This window comes from Panulirus ornatus, chromosome 55, assembly GCF_036320965.1.
Source record: "Panulirus ornatus isolate Po-2019 chromosome 55, ASM3632096v1, whole genome shotgun sequence".
Taxonomy (NCBI): Eukaryota; Metazoa; Arthropoda; class Malacostraca; order Decapoda; family Palinuridae; genus Panulirus; species Panulirus ornatus.
The window spans coordinates 39,124,401-39,145,236 of record NC_092278.1 but is presented as its reverse complement, the minus strand read 5'-3'; the positions used below and the strand labels follow the sequence as shown (position 1 = coordinate 39,145,236).

The 20,836-nt window shown below is 48.2% G+C and overlaps 1 protein-coding gene across 7 annotated transcripts in view; it reads right to left on the bottom strand.

Moving 5' to 3' along the window:
• Positions 1 to 202: 202 nt before the first annotated feature.
• Positions 203 to 20,836, bottom strand: part of pot (zona pellucida domain protein papillote) — a 166,377-nt gene continuing 145,743 nt past the window's right edge. For 3 of the 7 annotated variants that reach the window (XM_071693521.1, XM_071693520.1, XM_071693514.1), the window contains 10 exons: positions 18,133 to 18,239; positions 11,735 to 11,969; positions 10,762 to 10,904; positions 6,992 to 8,165; positions 6,501 to 6,892; positions 5,068 to 5,211; positions 4,513 to 4,647; positions 3,981 to 4,254; positions 2,380 to 3,733; positions 203 to 2,278 (listed from right to left, as the gene is read on the bottom strand). In XM_071693521.1, the coding sequence (XP_071549622.1) occupies positions 3,353 to 3,733; positions 3,981 to 4,254; positions 4,513 to 4,647; positions 5,068 to 5,211; positions 6,501 to 6,892; positions 6,992 to 8,165; positions 10,762 to 10,904; positions 11,735 to 11,969; positions 18,133 to 18,239 (2,985 nt within the window). In that variant the 3' untranslated portion in view covers positions 203 to 2,278; positions 2,380 to 3,352. Of the gene's footprint in view, positions 2,354 to 2,379; positions 3,734 to 3,980; positions 4,255 to 4,512; positions 4,648 to 5,067; positions 5,212 to 6,500; positions 6,893 to 6,991; positions 8,166 to 10,761; positions 10,905 to 11,734; positions 11,970 to 18,132; positions 18,240 to 20,836 lie in introns of all 7 variants that reach the window. The other 4 variants (XM_071693516.1, XM_071693517.1, XM_071693518.1 and 1 more) reach the window with 4 other exon arrangements.

Genomic DNA, 20,836 nt, shown 5'->3' with positions numbered 1-20,836 from the left:
ATTTACGAAATTTAGAGAAAATTAGAAAAAATATCTTTTAAAATGTGTCAAGTTTTAGTTACTGGGGAAGACATGGGAGGGTAGAGAGTCCTAGAGCCTCATGTGTAGGGAAAGAAACGGTTATCATAATAATCTACTGCTATTATTATGTCCGGTGAGGTATATCTTTGTAGTATATGCAAGGATAATAAAACACAAGGGATGTCATTAGAAACTATTATGGCCTGTATTTAAAGCATTAATGCACAACATGTTTGCTTTATTCACTGTTTTGTGGGATGGTGAGACTTCCACTCTGATCAGGTACATACATGAGCGGCTGAGCACCACCGCCTGTCCTCCAGCCGCCTCGCGTCGCTGCATCGTGTTGGCGGGTTCGTGGAACTGCTTCACGAAGCCAATGAACAGAGTGTGGCTCGTGACACCACCACGTGAATCAGCTGTTTTACGAAGCTGGCTCGTGAAGCTGGTTCGGATACGAGTCCCTCAGTGTTGAGGGGAAGTTCCGTTTGGCACAGACTCTTGTCTGACGATGGCTGTGCCATCTGACAGTCGCAGTCAGAGGTGTTTGCTGTGCCCTGGACTCAGCAGTGGGTATGTGTTTGTTTTTGTGTTCGTGTAACATGAACAGATCTGAGCGGTGAGTAATTTACACTGTGAGTAAAACAGTTTCATTCGTGAATGCGATTCATTAGACAGATGGGAGTTCGGTAACAAAGTAGACACACGATTTCAAACTCGTGCGTATGTGTTTCCTCTGCCACTGTGAACTCCCGATGTGTCATCATCTTCTACTGCAGGAAATAATTAACACTTGGCTTTAGAGTTTATACGAAAATGAAGATTCCTTTCTTATGAGATCACACACACACACACACGCACCTCAGATCTGCTCTGTGGCTTAGAACTACTACATGAGGGGCAGGCTGGAGTATTTTGGCAGAACAAAATCAAGAGCTTTTCACTTAAGGTTAGTTAGATGAGTAGATACGATTACCTCAATGACGCTAAGTATTGGCTACTAAATGAGATTAAGCAGAGCACAGAGGGCTTGGACTACTGATCCATTTAACTGCTTCTTGTTACGAAGTTAACAGGTCACAGCTGAACTTCCTCTGGTTCCGTTATGGCATATGGAGTAAGCATATATTTCGTACAGTTAATGAAAAAAAAATATTACATGTAAATACAAATATTGTACCTGCCCTAAATATCAAAAATGTAACAGTTGGTTTGGTCGGGAAAAGAATTTCATCTTGGCTGACACACTGCTGGAAGCCAAAGTGACATCACAAGCATGAAGCCAGGCTGATATGTTCTGAATGACGTCACCCAGATGAAGCCAGGCCAACGAGCTATTGGCTAGAAACCATAATGACGTCACCCTAAACGACGTTAGGCTGACAAGCTATTGGCTGACGAGCTAGAGTGACGTCACCCATGCGAAGACATCAAATCCTCTGGTGAATCAGGTCGTGTTCGAAGTTCTTTTCCCGACGTCCTCTCCAAAGCTCTGACGGTTTACTGACGAGAAAGCAGGTGGAAGCTTTGGCATGTTGTTTACCATTATTTTGTACCTGAATCAGACACATTTCTTAGTCGTAATTGTTATGCAACTTGGAAGCTTTCGAAAAAAAAAAAAAAGTGAACGTTAGTGTATGAACATTCATTATTAGTTTCGTTCTAACATATTCCACTATAAGAACATTTCTGGCTAACTTGGCTCATAAGTAAGATTGGCCTGAACTTTTTTGTGTTAAACCTCTCCCAAGGAAGCCCCTCTCCCGAGCGCTCTTGAGAGAGAGCCAGCACACCGTTGGGAATAACAAGGACCCACCTGACGAAGTACTGGGTTGACCCCGAGCACAGGCCACCATCATCATCATCAACGTGGTACATACCCACTCTACACTTACCTTTCACCTCCACTCACCACTCATAAGACTGGTAACAAGTCACAATACTCAGCCATAGCCAGTTATCATACCACCACCCTCAGCCAATCATACCACCTTCAGGCCGTCATTATACCCCCACCTACAACCAAATCATCATACCACCACCTTCAGCCAATAATACCACCTTCAGCCAGTCATCATACCCCCACCTTCAGCCTGTTATCATACCACCACCTTCAACCAGTCATCATACCCCCACCTTCAGCCAAATCATCATACCCCCACCTTCAGCCTGTTATCATACCACCACCTTCAACCAGTCATCATACCCCCAATTAAATCGTCATACCACCGCCTTCAGCCAGTCATCATACCCCCACCTTCAGCCAGTCATCATACCCCCACCTTCAGCCTGTTATCATACCACCACCTTCAACCAGTCATCATACCCCCACCTTCAGCCAAATCATCATACCCCCACCTTCAGCCTGTTATCATACCACCACCCTCAACCAGTCATCATACCCCCAATTAAATCGTCATACCACCGCCTTCAGCCAGTCATCATACCCCCACCTTCACGTCGGTCAAGTCATGGCCCTGGTCATCATGCAGCACCCCCTCGTCACCAGGTGGCACCCGTCTTCTCCAACATGCGTGGCACCATTTCTCGTGACGATATAAACCCTGGGATTCGTTGTTCAGGTCAGTGTGTGCTTCCCGCGGGTGTGCGAGCAGCGATCCTAGCGTTCCCTCACGACACTACACAGGGTGACTAGGGTTTAGGACTGTGGAACACTGTTTGCCGGTGCACTGCTGTCTCACATCAGACGGATGATACACATATGAATATCATTCTCATCTCGAAGTGGATGACGTATGAGGGGAAAATAATTGGTTCTTAATTGCGTTGAAAAGATATTAGGATGAATTTCCAGCAGTGCGTCGGCATGTGATGTTAGATGCGAGGGGCCGATAAGAACACTGCTATAGTCTCTCTCTTGTATTAGTAGGCAGTGAGCTGCGGCGAGCCAGCCAGGTCGACTCCCAGGTCCTCTAGCGGAGAACAGCGTCCGTTCAAGCACTTTGTTATATCCCTACAGACACACACACACACACACACACACAACCTGGGGAGTTAGTCTACCACACGAGTGCCAGATGCGTTCGTATTGGTTAATGATATTAATTAGCATGATATACACGACACCAGTCGTGGTGCTCACACCACTTGGCGAAGTGAGGTTCAGGTCGTGCGGCCTGACGCGTCCCCTGACGCTTCCCACATCCCTCCCTCCGTCCACCGCCCCTTCACCTGTGGTAGGTGTACGTAGAGCACTACACCTCCTACTGTATCTCCCATGACCTGTGCTGTGACCGTTTCCGGGAGCGGCAAACATTATCCCGGGACCTCGTCCCTCTGTGTACCTCTGTGTGTACTCAGCAGGCCAGGGCTACTGTCTGCGACCCCATTTAGCGACCTCGGTCTCTGCCACAGTGTAGGTCTCGCGGCCGACGTGCATCATGCGGTCAGAGTGGTGGTCCACCAGCCGTGCCACGTGATGTGAGTGTCGCTGGGCGTGCAGGACGTGGCCGCCGTCCACCACATCCTGTACGTAGTGGTGGTCGAACCTGTGGCTGTCGTAGTCGTGGTGGTAGGGGTGCTGGAACCTGGCTATGGGGCCGGGGGAGTTGTCTGGCGAGTGGTCGGGCGAGGTCATCACGTCGCTCAGGTGAGGGGGCTCCTCAAAGTACTCCGTGGTGGAGCGCTCCAGCTGCCGCCGCTTGCTCTCCACGGAGGAGCCGGACACGTGTGAGTACCGATCCACGGGTTCCTGTAAAGAGCGAACACACAAACCCTGCTTTAGTACTCTCTATATCAATATCAAAATCTCTACCAAACGTCTAACATTCTAAATCATGTTTATGATTCAGGCTATGGGTCAGCACAGCTCGAGCATAGCACACAGTCTTAAGTCTAGTATTCTATTGTTGTTTGAACCCCGTTGCAGTTCTGATGAGGTTGATGTTTCAGGACTGAAAGCTGAGGTTTTGTGGACCTCTGGGGCGGTCCAGACTCACGTGGTGGCGCCAGTCCTCGGTGAACTCGGAGGCAGAGCGGGCCAGGGATCTGCCAGTTCTGGCCGACATCCGGTCATCAAAGTCGGTGTCTGGGTAGTCGTCATCGGGAAGGACCGGCACGTTGTACGTGATCTCCGGCTGTGAACGGTCGGCGATGGAGCGAGCGCCGCTGGCCAGGCTGGGGCCACTCGCCTCGCTCCAGGTGTCGGCGCGGGTGAAGTTCACCTCCGTCTCCGTCATGGAACGCACGTCGATCCCGGAGTGGGTGCTGGACCTGTGGGTGACGCACACGGTTCACGACACCGTCATCACACGATGGACAATACTCCATAATTTGTATGGACACAAAAACATAACATAGTTAAGCGGTCAGACTCTGACGGGTGTGTGTTTGCGTCAGCCTGACTGGCTCACTGACCGTCTCCTATCTACATGAGGTGTGTTGAGTAGTGAGGAGTCGGTGATGTGCACGAGACTCTCACATCTGACACAGCCCACCTGAGGGGCGGGGTGGTGGGTGACTACTACTCACTTGGATGATCGTCTAGAGCGGGCTGAGGGTGGGCCGGGACGACGCATGATGACTGGGTTGCCCTCCGAGTCGTACTCGTACAGCGGCGGCAGAGATGGACGTCGGCCGCTCGGCGCGCTCTCGTTCTTGCGGTACCTGAAAGGTAAACGGGAAGCGACGAGCTGTTGGGGGGTGAGCTTAAGAGAAAAGGGGTTGCGGGACGACAGTATTATCACTGGATCTGTGGGCATGAAGGCAATTTACATGACTGGGTCTGAGTGAGAAATGGCCCAGGGAGACGGGAATGGGCGAGGGAGCAAAACAAATTGGTTGTCCTGCGTGTGCAACATGGATGTGGCGGTGAGCATGCAGCGTGGACTGTGGTGTGCAACATGGATGTGGTGGTGTGCACGCAGCGTGGACTGTGGTGTGCAACATGGATGTGGTGGTGTGCACGCAGCGTGGACTGTGGTGTGCAACATGGATGTGGTGGTGTGCACGCAGCGTGGACTGTGGTGTGCAACATGGATGTGGTGGTGTGCACGCAGCGTGGACTGTGTGGTGGGGGAGCCTTACCTCCGACCGTCCCGTGAGGGAAGGCTCTCCGTGTCAGAGATCGAGGGAGCCTCCGAGGACGAGTCTATGCGGTCGTGAATGTCAGGTGGGGACAGGATCCTGATGATGACGTCCCACTTGCGCGGTTCAAACAGCTTCTCGTACCTGCGTGAGGAGGTGGTGTATGAGGTCGTGGCTCATAAGGTAGAGGGACGACTTATGAGGACATGGCATATAAGGTAGGAAGACGACTAATGAGGTATGAAGAAGTGGTTTATGAGGGAAAGATTTATAAAGTATGAGAAAGTGTTTTATGAGGTACAAAGATTTATGAGGTATGACGAAGTAGTTTATGAGATGCAAAGATTTATGAGGTATGAGGAAGTGGTTTATGAGGTGCAAAGATTTATGAGGTATGACGAAGAAGTTTATGAGATGCAAAGATTTATGAGGTATGAGGAAGTGGTTTATGAGGTGCAAAGATTTATGAGGTATGACGAAGTAGTTTATGAGATGCAAAGATTTATGAGGTATGAGGAAGTGGTTTATGAGGTGCAAAGATTTATGAGGTATGAGGAAGTGGTTTATGAGGTACAAAGAAGATTAATGAAGTATGAGCACGTGGTTGACGAGGTACAGAGAAGATTGATGAGGTATTAGAACGTGGTCTAGGAGATGTATAGACTATTTATGAGGTATAAGAACGTGGTTTATGAGATATAGACGATTTATGAGGTACAAGAACATGGTTCACTCGGTATATAGACGATTTATGAGCTATGAGGCGTAGGGACATGACTTACGATGCTTAAGGTCATGATTTATGAGGTTTAAGGACGTGATTCATGAGGTGTAAGGGCATGAATTATGAGGTATAAGGTCATGATTTATGAGGTATAAGGACGTGATTTATGATGTGAGGACATGATGTATGTATGAGTATAGGGCATGAATTATGAGGTATAAGGACGTGATTTATGAGGTATAAGGACGTGATTTATGATGTGAGGACATGATGTATGTATGAGTATAGGGCATGAATTATGAGGTATAAGGTCATGATTTATGACGGATAAGGACGTGATTTAGGATGAATAGGGAAATTATTCATGTATAAGGACGTGATTTATATGGTATAAGGAAGCGATTTATAATGTACAAGGGCGTAATTTATGAGGTATAAGGACGTGATTTATGAGGTATAAGGATGTTATTTATAAGATTTAAGGACGTGATTTATGAAGTAAAAGGACGATATATAAAAGATATAAGGACGTGATTTGTGAGGCATGAAGACGATTTATGAGGTCTCAGGACATGGTTTATGAGGTATTAGGACGTGATATCAGATATGTTTCATGCACAGCTCTCACCACGTAATCATTCTTCACGTCCTGCTGCCATGAGCGGTGGTGTGCCGAGTGCATGACCAGCAGCCGTGCAAGGATCCTTACCTCTGGTCATGACGGATGCGTTCGTAGTCCTCCTTAACGGTAGCGTAGGTGAGCATGGTGCGTAGGGTAGACTCAGTTGTGATGATCTGCCGCCACTTCTCGCGGTCCTCCCTCGTCAGTACACACTGCACGGCTTGCTCTGTCGGCGGTGGTTCCAGGACGCGGAGGAGCACGTTCCAGTTGGGTGGAGGAGGATGTTCCAGCGTCTCTATCTCCAGGTCATCGACGTCAGCGTGGAGCAAGTGCTGGCGGAACACGTCGGAGCCAGGCTCGCTGTAGCCCTCCCACTCAGGCCCGGAAGACTCAACCTCATCGGCGTACTTGGGTCCTGGGTAGTGACGGATGGCCACGTTCCACTTGGGCGGAGGCAGCGCCTTGGGCTTGACGTGGTACTGCCGGTGGATAGAGCGTCAGTGACACAGACATCTACAAGGACGAACGGAAGATATTTACCAAGACCATTGTAAGTGTAGAGCAGTCGAAGAACTTACCTGTTTGATGAAACGCCGGTGGCGTTCAATGTCTTCAGTGGTGTGGGTTTCCGTGATGGTGGAGACGTGGCGGTCGTCAACGACGTGGCTGGTGATTTCCGGTCTCCTAGGGACGACGGGCAGCTCCTCCATCACGTCCGTGACGCTGCGAGCCTCTGACGGGTACTCTGAGTCTGGTTCAGAGGGCGGAGGTGGCACCATGTAGCGTCGGCCGTGGCGTTCCACCGTCTCTTGAATGTCAGTCGTCTCGGTCGTTAACATATCAATCTTCTCCATGTGTCGGATGTCCCTCCTCATGTTGTGACGCATGTCCAGCTGCAGGTCACGCTCGGACACCGACCGCGTCACCGAGCTATAATCGGAAGGCGGAGGAGGAGGAGGTCGTGGGATGTCCAGCGTCTTGCGGTGCACTTGGGCGTACTCTGGCGGGGGTAAGATGGCGGGTGGTGGGATGAGATCCTCGGACTCTGACACAAGAAGCGCGTGTTCTGACCCCGGCAGACTCTCTGCCCGGAAGCTCTCGTCTCTCTCCAGGATGGTCGTGAGGGACTGCGACTGGGCCAGCTGCACTGGGTAGTCGGGTTCGGGCGTCTTGGGAGGCGTCGGAGCACGCTTCACCCTCACCAGGAACGATGGTTGAGGAGGCCGTATCACTTGCGACGCCGCCACGATCTCGGCGTCGCTCTGCAGCATGGCGTCGGAGTACACGGAGGACAGGCGGTCCTCGTCCATAATGAAGGCCTGGTTCTGGAAGGCGTGGATTCTCTCCTCATGCATGCGACTGGAAGCCGCTGAGGACCGACGTTCCACTGAGCGCATGTCCATCTCCTCCACCTCTGATCCGCTGGAAGGTGGATCAGAGGGGTAGTCGGAGGGTAGGGTGTCGGACTGTGACACGATCGCCGTGTCCGAGTCTGAGGTGGACGTGGCGTGAGCCCGAGGGATCTTCACCCCGTCGAAGAGGAGTGACGACCCGGACATCTTCGTGATGTCCGACGGCGCCCCGAGGGACATGGGCCGGCGCCGCACCAGCTTGATGTTACGCTTCTTGAGGCAGGTGTAAGAGCAGGCCATACCCACAAGCAGAAGCGCCAGGAAGACGATGGCACAGATGATGAGCAGAATTTCCACTTCACTGACCGGAGTAGGGATTCCTGGGGAGGCTGGAGGCGCCCTGAGAACACGAACACGAGGTCAGGAGACAACGTATGGACGAAGGTCATTCAGTTATACATTATAGGGATAGCATGACCCCAGAGAGGTTCTAAACCCCTCCAGAAAGGTCGGTAGTAAAAGACATCTCATTTTCACATCTACAAACATGATCATGTTACAAAGGACTTCAAACACCAACAGGGCACTGGGTCTTCTCGAGGCAATTTGTGATAGTGGAATATATCACCGAGACTCGTAGATTAGTGTGGTTAAAGAGAATAACCTGCAATATGTCGTTTTAACTATGGAGGCGCAAATAGTGAAAGTCATGGACTTAAAGGGAAAATTTTATTGTCTAGTCTTAAACGTATATATAGTACTGCTTTCAACACCTCTACTTCGTAAATCGTTCATTATGTAAACAATCATGTTTGAAGAACAAGTACTTCGCTTCGTTCGCGGTAAATCGTTTGCTCACGAGTTTGTCTCCGTTCGCGGTAAATCGTTTGCTCACGAGTTTGTCTCTATCACTATAAGTAAAATCAGAAGGATCAAACCTTGGGTACATTGATAGATCAAGATTATCAAAGCCTTTGATCATTTTGAATAATTATATTAGATCATCTCTTAATCTTCTCTTTTCTTAGCTAAATAGAGTTGAAAAGTATAATCTCATCTCGAAGGATTTGTTTCTCAGTCCAGGAATCATCTTGGTTGCTCGACGCTGAACACTTTCTATTCTGTCTGTCTCTTTTTAGGTAGTGACCAAGACTGAAAACTGTATTCAAGATGTGGACGAACCAATGAACTGTAGAGTTACTAAGAATGGTTTCCCTGGACTTAAGATTCGAAGGCTATCCTATGAAATAAAACATTTTGTTCCGTTTTTTCACTGCTTCTCTGCTCTGCTTACTTGGTTGTAGATCACCAGAGATTATTAAATCCCAGCCTTTTTCCTCATTTATCTTTTGCAGATCAACAGAATTCATACTTTAGCTTGCCTTTTTTTTTTTTTCTACCAATATTTACAACTTTGCACTTATCGATATTTAAATTCATTTGCCACTTATGAGCCCAGCTTCTCAGTATGTCTATGTCAGTTTGAAGCTGTAGACGTTCAAGTTCATTAGTAGATTTATTACCCAGCTTTGTATCATCAGCTTATTTTGAAATCTTGCAATGTAAGCAATTATCAATATCATTATTGTGTATGAGAAAGAGAACCGGCTCCCAAATCTGATCCTTGTGGCACTCCACTTGTTACGTCTAACCATTCTAAGGCTTGACCATTCATTACTACTCTTTGCTGACGAAGAGTTAACCAATATCTTATCCAGTGAACTAAAACCTTCTCAATATCATGTTACTTCATTTTTGCAAGTCATCTTTGATGCGTAGCCTCTTATCGAAAGCGTTTTGAAAGTCTAGATTGCTGACATCAACTGCTTTACTTTGTTGTCGTGCATGTTATTATATCATAAAAGAAATCAAGAAGTTTTGTTAAACATGAGCGATTTCGTCGAAAACCAAACTGAGAATGGTTTATTAAGTGCTGCTCCTCTAAATGGCTTACAATTCTATCTCGAATAATAGTTTCCATAAGTTTTCCAAGTACAGATGTTAAGTTGATAGGACGATAATTTCCGGGCAATGACATTACTTTTTTTCGGTGTTACATTGGCAAACTTCCATTCATCTGGAACTTTTTCTGTAGCAAGTGACTTATTGAAAAAGCCGATCAAGGGCTTAACTCTCTCATTTTTCGCCTCTTTAATTGTTCTAGGATAAAACTTATTGGGATATGGGTTGTGTCTTCCATCATAAATAGAGGTGCAAAAAATGTCATTTAACATTTTTGCCATAGCTTCGTTGTCCTCAGACACTTCACCATTATCCATACATACATTGAATATATATTCTTATCAACCAGTCAACAACACAGTCACCCTCTCTCTTAATAAATTTTACAGCAATACCATCCTTTTCTCGCCGCCTTGCCTCATTTCATCTTACGTAAGGCTTTCACTACCTCCTCTCTTCACCAGACACTTTCCATGACTCCAAATACCACCAAGACCCAAACGCTGCGTGTGTCACCTTATCATCAAACACATTCAACGAACCTTCAAAATACTCACTCCATTTCCTCCTCCCATTATGACTCCCTCCTATTACTTCCCCTTGTACCCACTTCATCGATGTTCCTATGTTTTCCCGCTCATTATTAACTTCCTTCTGAAACATTTTATTCTCCCTAAAGTTTATTGATACTTGCTCACCCAAAGTCTCATATGCCCTCATATTCAACCTTCCTATTGACTTCCTGCCGCTTTCTCTTATACATCTCCCAATCATTTTTACTTCTTCCATGTAAGTACCACCCTCACGCCAGGTCAGTGGCAGTGTTGCCAGGGTAAGTGGCTGTGTTTTCATGGCAGTGGCAGGGTTGCCAGGGTAGTGGCAGTGTTGTCGTGGCAAGGGCAAGGTTGCCAGGGTAGTGGGTGGGTGGTCATAGTAGTGGCAGGTTGGCTAGGGTAGGAGCAGGGTTGCTAGAGTAATGGCAGGGTGAACATGGTTAGTGGCACAAGTGATACGACAAGAGACAGGTAACGTACACGATGGGAACGGGCGGGCCTGGCGGGGGGATGTACTTGGGGCTTGGGTAGCGGCAGATGATGGTCTTGACCTCGTCACCCTCCAGCTCCAGCTCAGGGTGGAACCTGACGATGATATTGTTGACGAACACTCGCCGCTCCACCTGCAGAACACAGCGCTCATGTTAGCCAGCGACACCAGGCGCCTACCATCACCTTAGCCTCAGAATTACTTACATGTATAGAAAAGTTCCTCTTTAAGCGTGTATCTATGTCACGGTCAGTTTATATATATATATATATATATATATATATATATATATATATATATATATATATATATATATATATATATTCTTTTTTTTTCCTTCCATACATATTCGCCATTTCCCGCGTTAGCGAGGTTGCGTTAAGAACAGATGACTGAGCCTTAGAGGGCAAAATCCTCACTTGGCCCCCTTCTCTGTTCCTTCTTTTGGAAAAGTAAAAACTGGAGGGGAGGATTTCCAGCCACTCGCTCCCTCCCCTTTTAGTCGCCTTTTACGACACGCAGGGAATACGTGGGAAGTATTCTTTCTCCCCTATCTTCAGGGATAATATATATCTATTTCATTTATATTTATTATACTTTGACGCTGTCTCCCGCGTTAGCGAGGTAGCGCAAGGAAACAGACAAATAAAATTGTCAGATTTCTTGAGGATGACCTGAGAAAGTTGGATCAGTTCTCTACCAGCAACAATTACTCAACAGAAACAAATAATCTGAACTCAAAAATTTAGGTAAAGATTGGCTTAACGTTTCACCCAAAATACGACCTTACGTCACACCTTGTTACTCTAATAAGAGTAGTGGTCAAGAGGACAAAATCTAATTGAAATTGGCATTAATATGTTGGCGGTGAGTCCCTCTCCTCACTCGAACTCCACAAGACCTCGCTTGGACTTTGGGTCTATGTGTCTATGAAACTGTAGTGGTCCCAGTGAGGCAACTTACCCGGTCTGTGCCACAGCCCTTCAGCGGCAGCTCGAGGTGGTACTTGGTCTTCCCCTGGCCCTGGATGCGGCAGGCGGAGTTCCTGGAGCCGTTAGGGTAGATGATGCCATAGAATGGGTCCCTGAAGGCCACGTCGACCAACATGGAACCCGAGGCACAGTTGAGAGTCGTGTTGGTCCGTTCAGTGTAGATCTTGGGTCCGATCTGGTCCAGGTCCCTTGTCGCCCCATCGATCCTGTACACACAAACGAAATCAGTCACCACATGAACACCATTAGTGGAAGATGAGATATACACAAGTAGTAAACCTGGTGACTTACCTTTCATACGCAGCTCCAGGTGGCCGAAGGCATTATCAGCCGTGTCCTGCATTTACAAGCATCTTCTTACAAAAAGAAAAAAAAAAAAAAAAAAAAAAAAAAACACGAGAACATAATTGTAAAAGACAACATTCATATTCCTCGTAAATAAAAGAAAGACATGTAGGATTTAGGATATGTGTGGATAAACATAATAGGGGTACATTCTTGCTAGGGGGTATCCTTATGAATGGGGTTGGAAAAACATAGCAGCACTTGGAGACCTTCCAACTCGCCAAACTGGCTCGTCCCCGTGGGCTAAGTTACATTTGGGTTTGGCTAGGTTAGGTTAGATTAGGCTAGATTAGATTAGATTATGTTCGAATAGGCTGCATCTTCAGGCCAGAATGTGGTGCAGACTCCTCGATGGATAGACAAAGAAAGGCTTCGTGGAAGAAAACGAAGAACACATTTAAGTGGAACCTTTTCGAAATGGGTTACGATCACCAGTGGCGTACCACAGGGTTCAGTGCCTGGACCGTTGATCTTGATCTGTGCAAAGGTTCATTCCAGAGAGACCGAACTCACCTTAATATGTTAGTGGGTAATCACAAGGCAAGTAATGAATGATAAGGACTGCATCAACTTACAAGGGGACCAAGACAAAATCCAAAGATGTTTCGACATTTAACATGAAATTCAGGTAGAGTAGATATGCAATAATGAAGATGAGACATACTGAAAGAAGTCCTCGATACGATCATTATTTTGTAGAAAAGAAGCTACAGGAATCTGTGTATGAGGGGGACTTGGTAGTCAAATCTGTACCGAACCTGTTGTCAGAGTTCTACCTTTAGGAGAACTGAAAAGGAGAGAAACTGTCCGTTGGCAAATAATAGAATCGCTTTGAAGTATATGGATAAGAAAATGTTCAGCATACTATCAACGACATACTTTAAGAATATGCTTCTCAGGCTTGGGCACAGTGAGCGGTTGAAGGTCATAAACGTAGCCACCTTAGAAGAGAGAAGAGTAAGGCGGGTCACTTGATCACAACCTTCAGTTCTCTGAACTAGCGTGATGACGTCGGCAGGGCAAAGGTGTTTTTTTTTTTTTTTCGAGAGATACAAAGATGAAACAACGAGAGACCGTTACATGATATGAAGCAGGGAACGCGTTGGAAAAGTGACTCGTGTAGAGCAGCACATTTACCGAAGCAGAGCAGAGGCTGAGAGAAATAACATAAGCGGCGGTACAGTGAGCGTGCAGAGCTACACGAATTGGTAAAGTGTTGTTGGGTAGTAGATGACCTTCAAGAGACGGGGATTCCCCCAGGGCAGGAATCTGTCTCCGTCTTGTTTTCTTTACTTCCTGAACTTTTCTCCTTCAGCAACCTACATGCTGTAATGTCCTTGGCTCTCACGACTCTCCATACACCCTCCCACACACCACGCCCACACACCCTCCCACACACCACGCCCATACACCCTCCCACACACCACGCCCACACATCCTCCCACACATCACGCCCATACACCCTCCCACACACCACGTCCACACACCACGCCCATACACCCTCCCACACACCACGCCCACACACCCTCCCACACACCACGCCCATACACCCTCCCACACACCACGCCCACACACCCTCCCACACATCACGCCCATACACCCTCCCACACACCACGCCCACACACCCTCCCACACACTACGCCCATACACCCTCCCACACACCACGCCCACACACCCTCCCACACACCACGCCCATACACCCGCCCACACACCAGGCCCACACACCCTCCCACATACCACGCGCACACACCCTCCCACACACCACGCCCATACACCCTCCCACACACCACGCTCAAACACTACGCTCACACACCACGCCCATACACCCTCCCACACACCACGCTCACACACCCTCCCATACACCACGCGCACACACCCTCCCACACACCACACCCACACACCCTCCCATACACCACGCCCACGCACCCTCCCGTGCACCACGCTCCACACCCTCCCACATACAACTTCCCTTCCCACCAGTACGTGACGCCCAGATACGTCCAGGGTAATGTGGCTAGTGCCCTACGTTGAGGCAAGCCTTGATGAGCGGCCATCAGGCCAACCAAGCAGACGGAACGATAAGGTGTGAGACAGGCAACGTCACACCAGGTAATCTCGGTCTTCCATTCCCCTCTACAACCATCTACCTGCTGGCTGGCGGTGTGATGCGAGGCGTGCACACCCACCCGGTGTGCGCTGTGGCAAGAAGCCTCTCGCCTCCCAAGGTCGACTGACTGGAACACAACTTTCACTATGCACGCCCCAGGCTGGGGCAACGTGGCCATACCCAGGGCCATTTTGTAAGCTTTCCACTCTCTCTCTCTCTCTCTCTCTCTCTCTCTCTCTCTCTCTCTCTCTCTCTCTCTCTCTCTCTCTCTCTCTCTCTCTCTCTCTCTCTCTCTCATCCAATTGTAATTGTCATATATAATACGCCGAAACCAGAGCCCCATTTACACATCCTGGCCCCACAGACCGTTCCGTGGTTTCTCATGACCGCTTCATATGCCCTAGTTCATTCAAATGACAGACGTCGCCCTCTGTATACCACATCGCTCCAGATCGTTCTATCCCGTGCACGTCTCACAAGGTACAAGGAGAGGCTGCATATTTGCTTACCAGGGAAGAGAAAAGAGTAAGAGGGAAATTTGATAAAAACCTTCAAGCTTATCAAATCATTCTGACAATATTGACATTGAACTTGTCTTTGAAAAGTGCCAAGAATTATACCCAAGGAATTGTGGATCTGTGGGAAGAAGGTCAGTAATGCAACTGTGGATAGAGACGTTTGATAACGTACACGAAGAAAGCTCGAGAGATGGGACTCAGCGAATGTACAACTCCCTCCCCGTATTGTACCAACCGGTAATCTCCCACAATCTGGGGTTCACAAAAAACGAAGCTTAGCACAGGAAAATCCTATCAGTAGTTCTACCAACGAGGCCAGAATCACAACAGTCGTCGATCACACGTCCCTGGAGATGCTCAGGGAAGAATTTACAATAATCTTTGTAACGCCCAAGTTGGAGTTATATGTCGCCATCTCCGGTCACCACTGTCAGGGTCGCCCATCTTGTAGGCTGGAGACGGTCTGCAAGAGTGGAAATAAGACTCCACCACAAGAGATGGATAATGTCCTACACCAAGCATAGACGAAGAGAGACGTGGTGGGAAAGACGAAGAGAGACGTGGTGGGAAAGACGAAGAGAGACGTGGTGGGAAAGACGAAGAGAGACGTGGTGGGAAAGTACTGGGTGGCTACTGGTCACGTTTGAGAAGTTCTTCATAATTAGAAATAAGAGATGAACCACCAGGAGGCAGGTGGCGAGCATGGAAGAAGGATGACGTAAAAGATGTGGATATGAGATGGAAGTATTGTTATGATGACAGGGTTACGTTCAGAAGGTGAGGGAACACGACACACACACACACACACACACACACACACACAGGCTAAGGTTGTGGTCAAGAATTCATCTTGTATGGCGTCATGTCCGTCCACGACTGGCACTCACACAACCGCTTCCGGCGACGCCCACCACCACTTCCGGCGGAGCTACACGACACGAGGACCTCATGACTGCGGTCACGTCCTCGTGAGTACGGGCACGATGCACGGCTCATAATGCACGACTCATAAGGCACGACTCATGATGCACGACTCACAATGCACGACTCAATGCACGACTCATAATGCACGACTCACAATGTAAACAGAAGTACTAACGTATGCAAAAGTAACGAGTAATAGTTGTGTATCGGATGACAATCCGGACGCAAGAACGTCCATGTTTCCCACCTGCCGTGGGGAGCGTCTTAAGTGTCGTACGTCAGTAGCTGGGGAGAATGCGTCTCAGGGGGTTGCCGCACGGTGGCGCCCCTAGAGCACAGTAACGGATGACCAGTTCTTCGTTACTTGCCTCGTGACCGGATTTTTTCTCTCATTTACTTAGAATTATAAATATTGTTGCTGATGTAGCACATACTAGCAGGAAAGACTACGGTTACTTGGTTACCTGTTACCCGGGGGCATCTCGAGTTACTTGTGTCGCTGGTAACGCTGTTGTTACTTCCCGTTGATGCCTTCACGGATCAGTAACACTGTCAACGTGACAACCCGCATCCCCCCCTCCACAACCCCCACCCCCCCACCGGCGAGTAACGAGGACTTTCAAAAGAAGTGACAGTAACGAAATAAACGTATTTAGTAACGAAGTAAAAATATATTGTACCGAAGTAAGTGTATATTGTAACGCAGTGAACGTATATTGTAACGTAATAAACTTATATCGTAGCAAAGTACACATATATCGTCACAGAATAAGCATATATATATATATATATATATATATATATATATATATATATATATATATATATATATATATATATATATATATACTGAAAATATACATGAATAAAATAAGTAGAATGAAAACTCGCCCCTCACACAGGTCCATGCTAACCGCGGTGTCTGTAGTACAGTGTAGCCTACGATAATGTTTACACTAGAGGCATTGTGTAAGTGGGCAGGAGGCCAATATGTATGGCCTTATATGTAGTCTACTGGGACATTCTGTGGTCACCCCTTACGTCTGTCTTATCTGTGAACATGTTTACGTCATGATGACGCAAGAACAGTACATGATGCATGCGGGTGTCCTCTGTGCAGGTGACGTGATAATCAGATTTTGTGACTCGCAATTCCAAAGCTTTGCTTAGGTTCGAATACTAGTCGTGGCAGACGGACCACAGTCCATCCAGCTTTTCATCCTCAAATAGGAGCTGGTCAGTGAATTGTGTACCTGGTGGTTCAGGTGTATGTATGTGTATAATGTTAATGATATAGCCTTGATTAGAGTATTCAGTTACCCGTGAAAATGGCTTTGATTAAGGTATTCAGTTACCCATGCTGTCTCAGATGACAGAAAAGAGTGTAGTAACGTAGGAGGGAACTGCACGTCTATGACACATCCTGGAGTGGCCTGGTAATATCCAGACCTTAACCCAGTCGAGAACCGCTGGAACCTTGCTTCATGGAACGCCTCATCAGCCTCTTTCAGGAGATCCAGTCCCTATGGACCCAAAATATGGGCCTGGAATACTTCAGGAACCTTGGCATTTCCGTGCCCAGACGTCCGCAGGTCGCAACCAAGAGCCAAAGGAGAGATGAAAAGGTAGTAAATTGTAAGTGTTCCGCTTTTGATGGTACAATGGGGGGCGGCGAACAAGAAGTTTTTGCAGACCCTGTATATGTATCAGGCCAGGACAGATATCAGGGCATATTAATTCTTGCTGATTTTGGAGTTCATGATTATATTTTGCCTGATTCTTAACTCATAGCGGGGCGTTCGGCAACGTGAGATTCCCTTGTTACATCTGCCTTACTTGAACTTGCTGCCATCCTGCGCGCGTGTGCTGCGCATCCCGGTAAAGCTGGTGGGTGATGTGTGAACATACATACGTCTGTGTGGAGAACTACATAATACACGCGAAGAACAACGGTAAATTTCTCTGCTCAAACAGCGGACATGATAAGGTCATTAGTCAGTATCTATGATGTGAGATAACACGCTCACTGTGTCATGCTGAAGCTTGGAGATGGAAGTAAGGAAACGGTTGAGAGAGAGAGAGAGAGAGAGAGAGAGAGAGAGAGAGAGAGAGAGAGAGAGAGAGAGAGAGAGAGAGAGAGATCCCAGACACGACGAGGGGGGGGAGGGGGAGACACATGTTAGGTAGTAACAACATAAGGATGAGGAGGATGTGATTGGAAGGAGGTCAAACGCGAAGGTTGAGGGAGAAGACAGTGATTTACGCTGCTCAGACGATCGTGCACCAGGAAGATGAAAGGTGAGGCTGGCAGGAGGTAGACCGCCATAGACAGGTTTGATTCAACTCCAGGGCTGGTTGGAGAAGGTCGGGAGCACAAGAGCCCGTGCTGTGGACTGTGGTTGTGTGTGTGGCAGAGGGAGACCAGGTGAAGCATTCCTAACATGATCAGATCAATAAGGATTATGAGGGACTTACACTGCCGTTTGCTGTATGGGTGAGAGGTTCTCCTCTCCTATGTACTGGGCGGCCGTCCACGCCCATACCGCCGCCCACAGCAGCGGCCATAGCTTGTGTCGCGCCATCTGGAAAGAGAGACACGTATAAATATCAGTCAATATTTATGGATGATACCTTGAGTGAAGTTAGTGTGAAGATTCTTCGTACAACAACAGTAATGACATTAAACAAAACCTGAAATGTGGCGTTTTACTTGAAGTGTGTGTGTGTGGTGGAATGGTGGGCACCTGTAAAGTGGAGAGGTTGGCACCTGTAATGTGGAGAGGTTGGCACCTGTAATGTGGAGAGGTTGGCACCTGTAATGTGGAGAGGTTGGCAACTGTAATGTGGAGAGGTTGGCACCTGTAATGTGGAGAGGTTGGCACCTGTAATGTGGAGAGGTTGGCAACTGTAATATTTGGGAAAGATTATTCCTGAGCTCTTGCTCTCGGTGTCATTACCAACTCACATGAAAGGAAGAAGTGAAATGTAGTTATTCTTACTTGAGATTACTTACCATTAGCAGTGTGGCCGTGTCGACCATCACTGGTGATGCTACCAATACAGTACACCTCGTGAGGTTAGCCTCAGGGATACAGGAACTTCAAGGAGGTGAGGCAAGTGCCAGCCCTCACATCTGCCGGGTACCGCCGGCCACTGGCACACCGCAAGAGCCGGGTGACCCTGGCTACGAAATCGTGAAGAATGGCACAGATCCTTCCTGATCTGTGTCCGTCTCTAAGTGTAGCAAGACACAGTACAAAGCTGCTGCGGATGTACGCCTCATGGTCACAGGAAACGTCGTACAAATTAATCCATGTGGTGACCATACTCAGGAACCTGTTCAGGTTTATATAATGTATATATTTCAAGGACGACGCGAAACGATCATCGGGAACACGAGTGAGGCAATGCTAGTACTCCACTAGCGACAGTAACGGTACAACTTGTGTATTCTCGAACCATCATCCAGTGAGGTATCTTCTGCACCATCATAACAACATTCATAATTAGCTTTGTACTCAGTGAATTACCGAGTAGGTCTAATGGTAATTAAAGTGTTCATGAGACAGTTGCTCCAAGAGGCATGGAGAAGTGCATGAGACAACTTTGTCGCATTTCATCTCAGGTTCAACAGCCAGCGATACCAGCCTCGTCCACCTCCCACTCATGTTATGGACGGACGCCTTGCTTGACATGCATCACCCCTACACTGCTCTCTCTCTCTCTCTCTCTCTCTCTCTCTCTCTCTCTCTCTGTCTCTCTCTCTCTCTCTCTCTCTCCTCTCCCTTCTCCCACGTATACCACTACACCACCTGCAGTCCTCTGCCTCCCACACTTACCCCTGGGAGAACCACTGCTATTGGGGTGAGTGGTTCTTAACCCTCCTGCACCGGGGGGGCTCAAATGGCTCCTCTCCCACGACCCTCGACCCTCATGCGTCCTGCTGCGCGAGGACCTCCCCACCAGGAAGTAGGAAGGCGCCTTCATCGTGTCCCAGCAGTGACTGAGAGGCATCTGATGCTTGTATCATCTTGATGATGTGGACCCTCCGTATGTACCGACACCTCACACACACTCGCTACTTGTGGTGCTGTGGACTCGCTACTTGTACCAGCTTGATTATGTAGACCCGCTACTTCTAGCGTCATGACGCTGGGGACTTGGCACTTGTATCATGCTGACGGTGTGTGCCTGTATCATGCTGACGATGTGTGCCTGTATCATGCTGATGGTGTGTGCCTGTATCATGCTGACGGTGTGTGCCTGTATCATGCTGACGATGTGTGCCTGTATCATGCTGATGGTGTGTGCCTGTATCATGCTGACGGTGTGTGCCTGTATCATGCTGACGGTGTGTGCCTGTATCATGCTGACGGTGTGTGCCTGTATCATGCTGACGGTGTGTGCCTGTATCATGCTGACGGTGTGTGCCTGTATCATGCTGACGGTGTGTGCCTGTATCATGCTGACGGTGTGTGCCTGTATCATGCTGACGGTGTGTGCCTGTATCATGCTGACGGTGTGTGCCTGTATCATGCTGACGGTGTGTGCCTGTATCATGCTGACGGTGTGTGCCTGTATCATGCTGACGGTGTGTGCCTGTATCATGCTGACGGTGTGTGCCTGTATCATGCTGACGGTGTGTGCCTGTATCATGCTGACGGTGTGTGCCTGTATCATGCTGACGGTGTGTGCCTGTATCATGCTGACGGTGTGTGCCTGTATCATGCTGACGGTGTGTGCCTGTATCATGCTGACGGTGTGTGCCTGTATCATGCTGACGGTGTGTGCCTGTATCATGCTGACGGTGTGTGCCTGTATCATGCTGACGGTGTGTGCCTGTATCATGCTGACGGTGTGTGCCTGTATCATGCTGACGGTGTGTGCCTGTATCATGCTGACGGTGTGTGCTTGTATCATGCTGACGGTGTGTGCCTGTATCATGCTGACGGTGTGTGCCTGTATCATGCTGATGGTGTGTGCCTGTATCATGCTGACGGTGTGTGCCTGTATCATGCTGACGGTGTGTGCCTGTATCATGCTGACGGTGTGTGCCTGTATCATGCTGACGGTGTGTGCCTGTATCATGCTGACGGTGTGCTTGTATCATGCTGACGGTGTGCTTGTATCATGCTGACGGTGTGTGCCTGTATCATGCTGACGGTGTGTGCCTGTATCA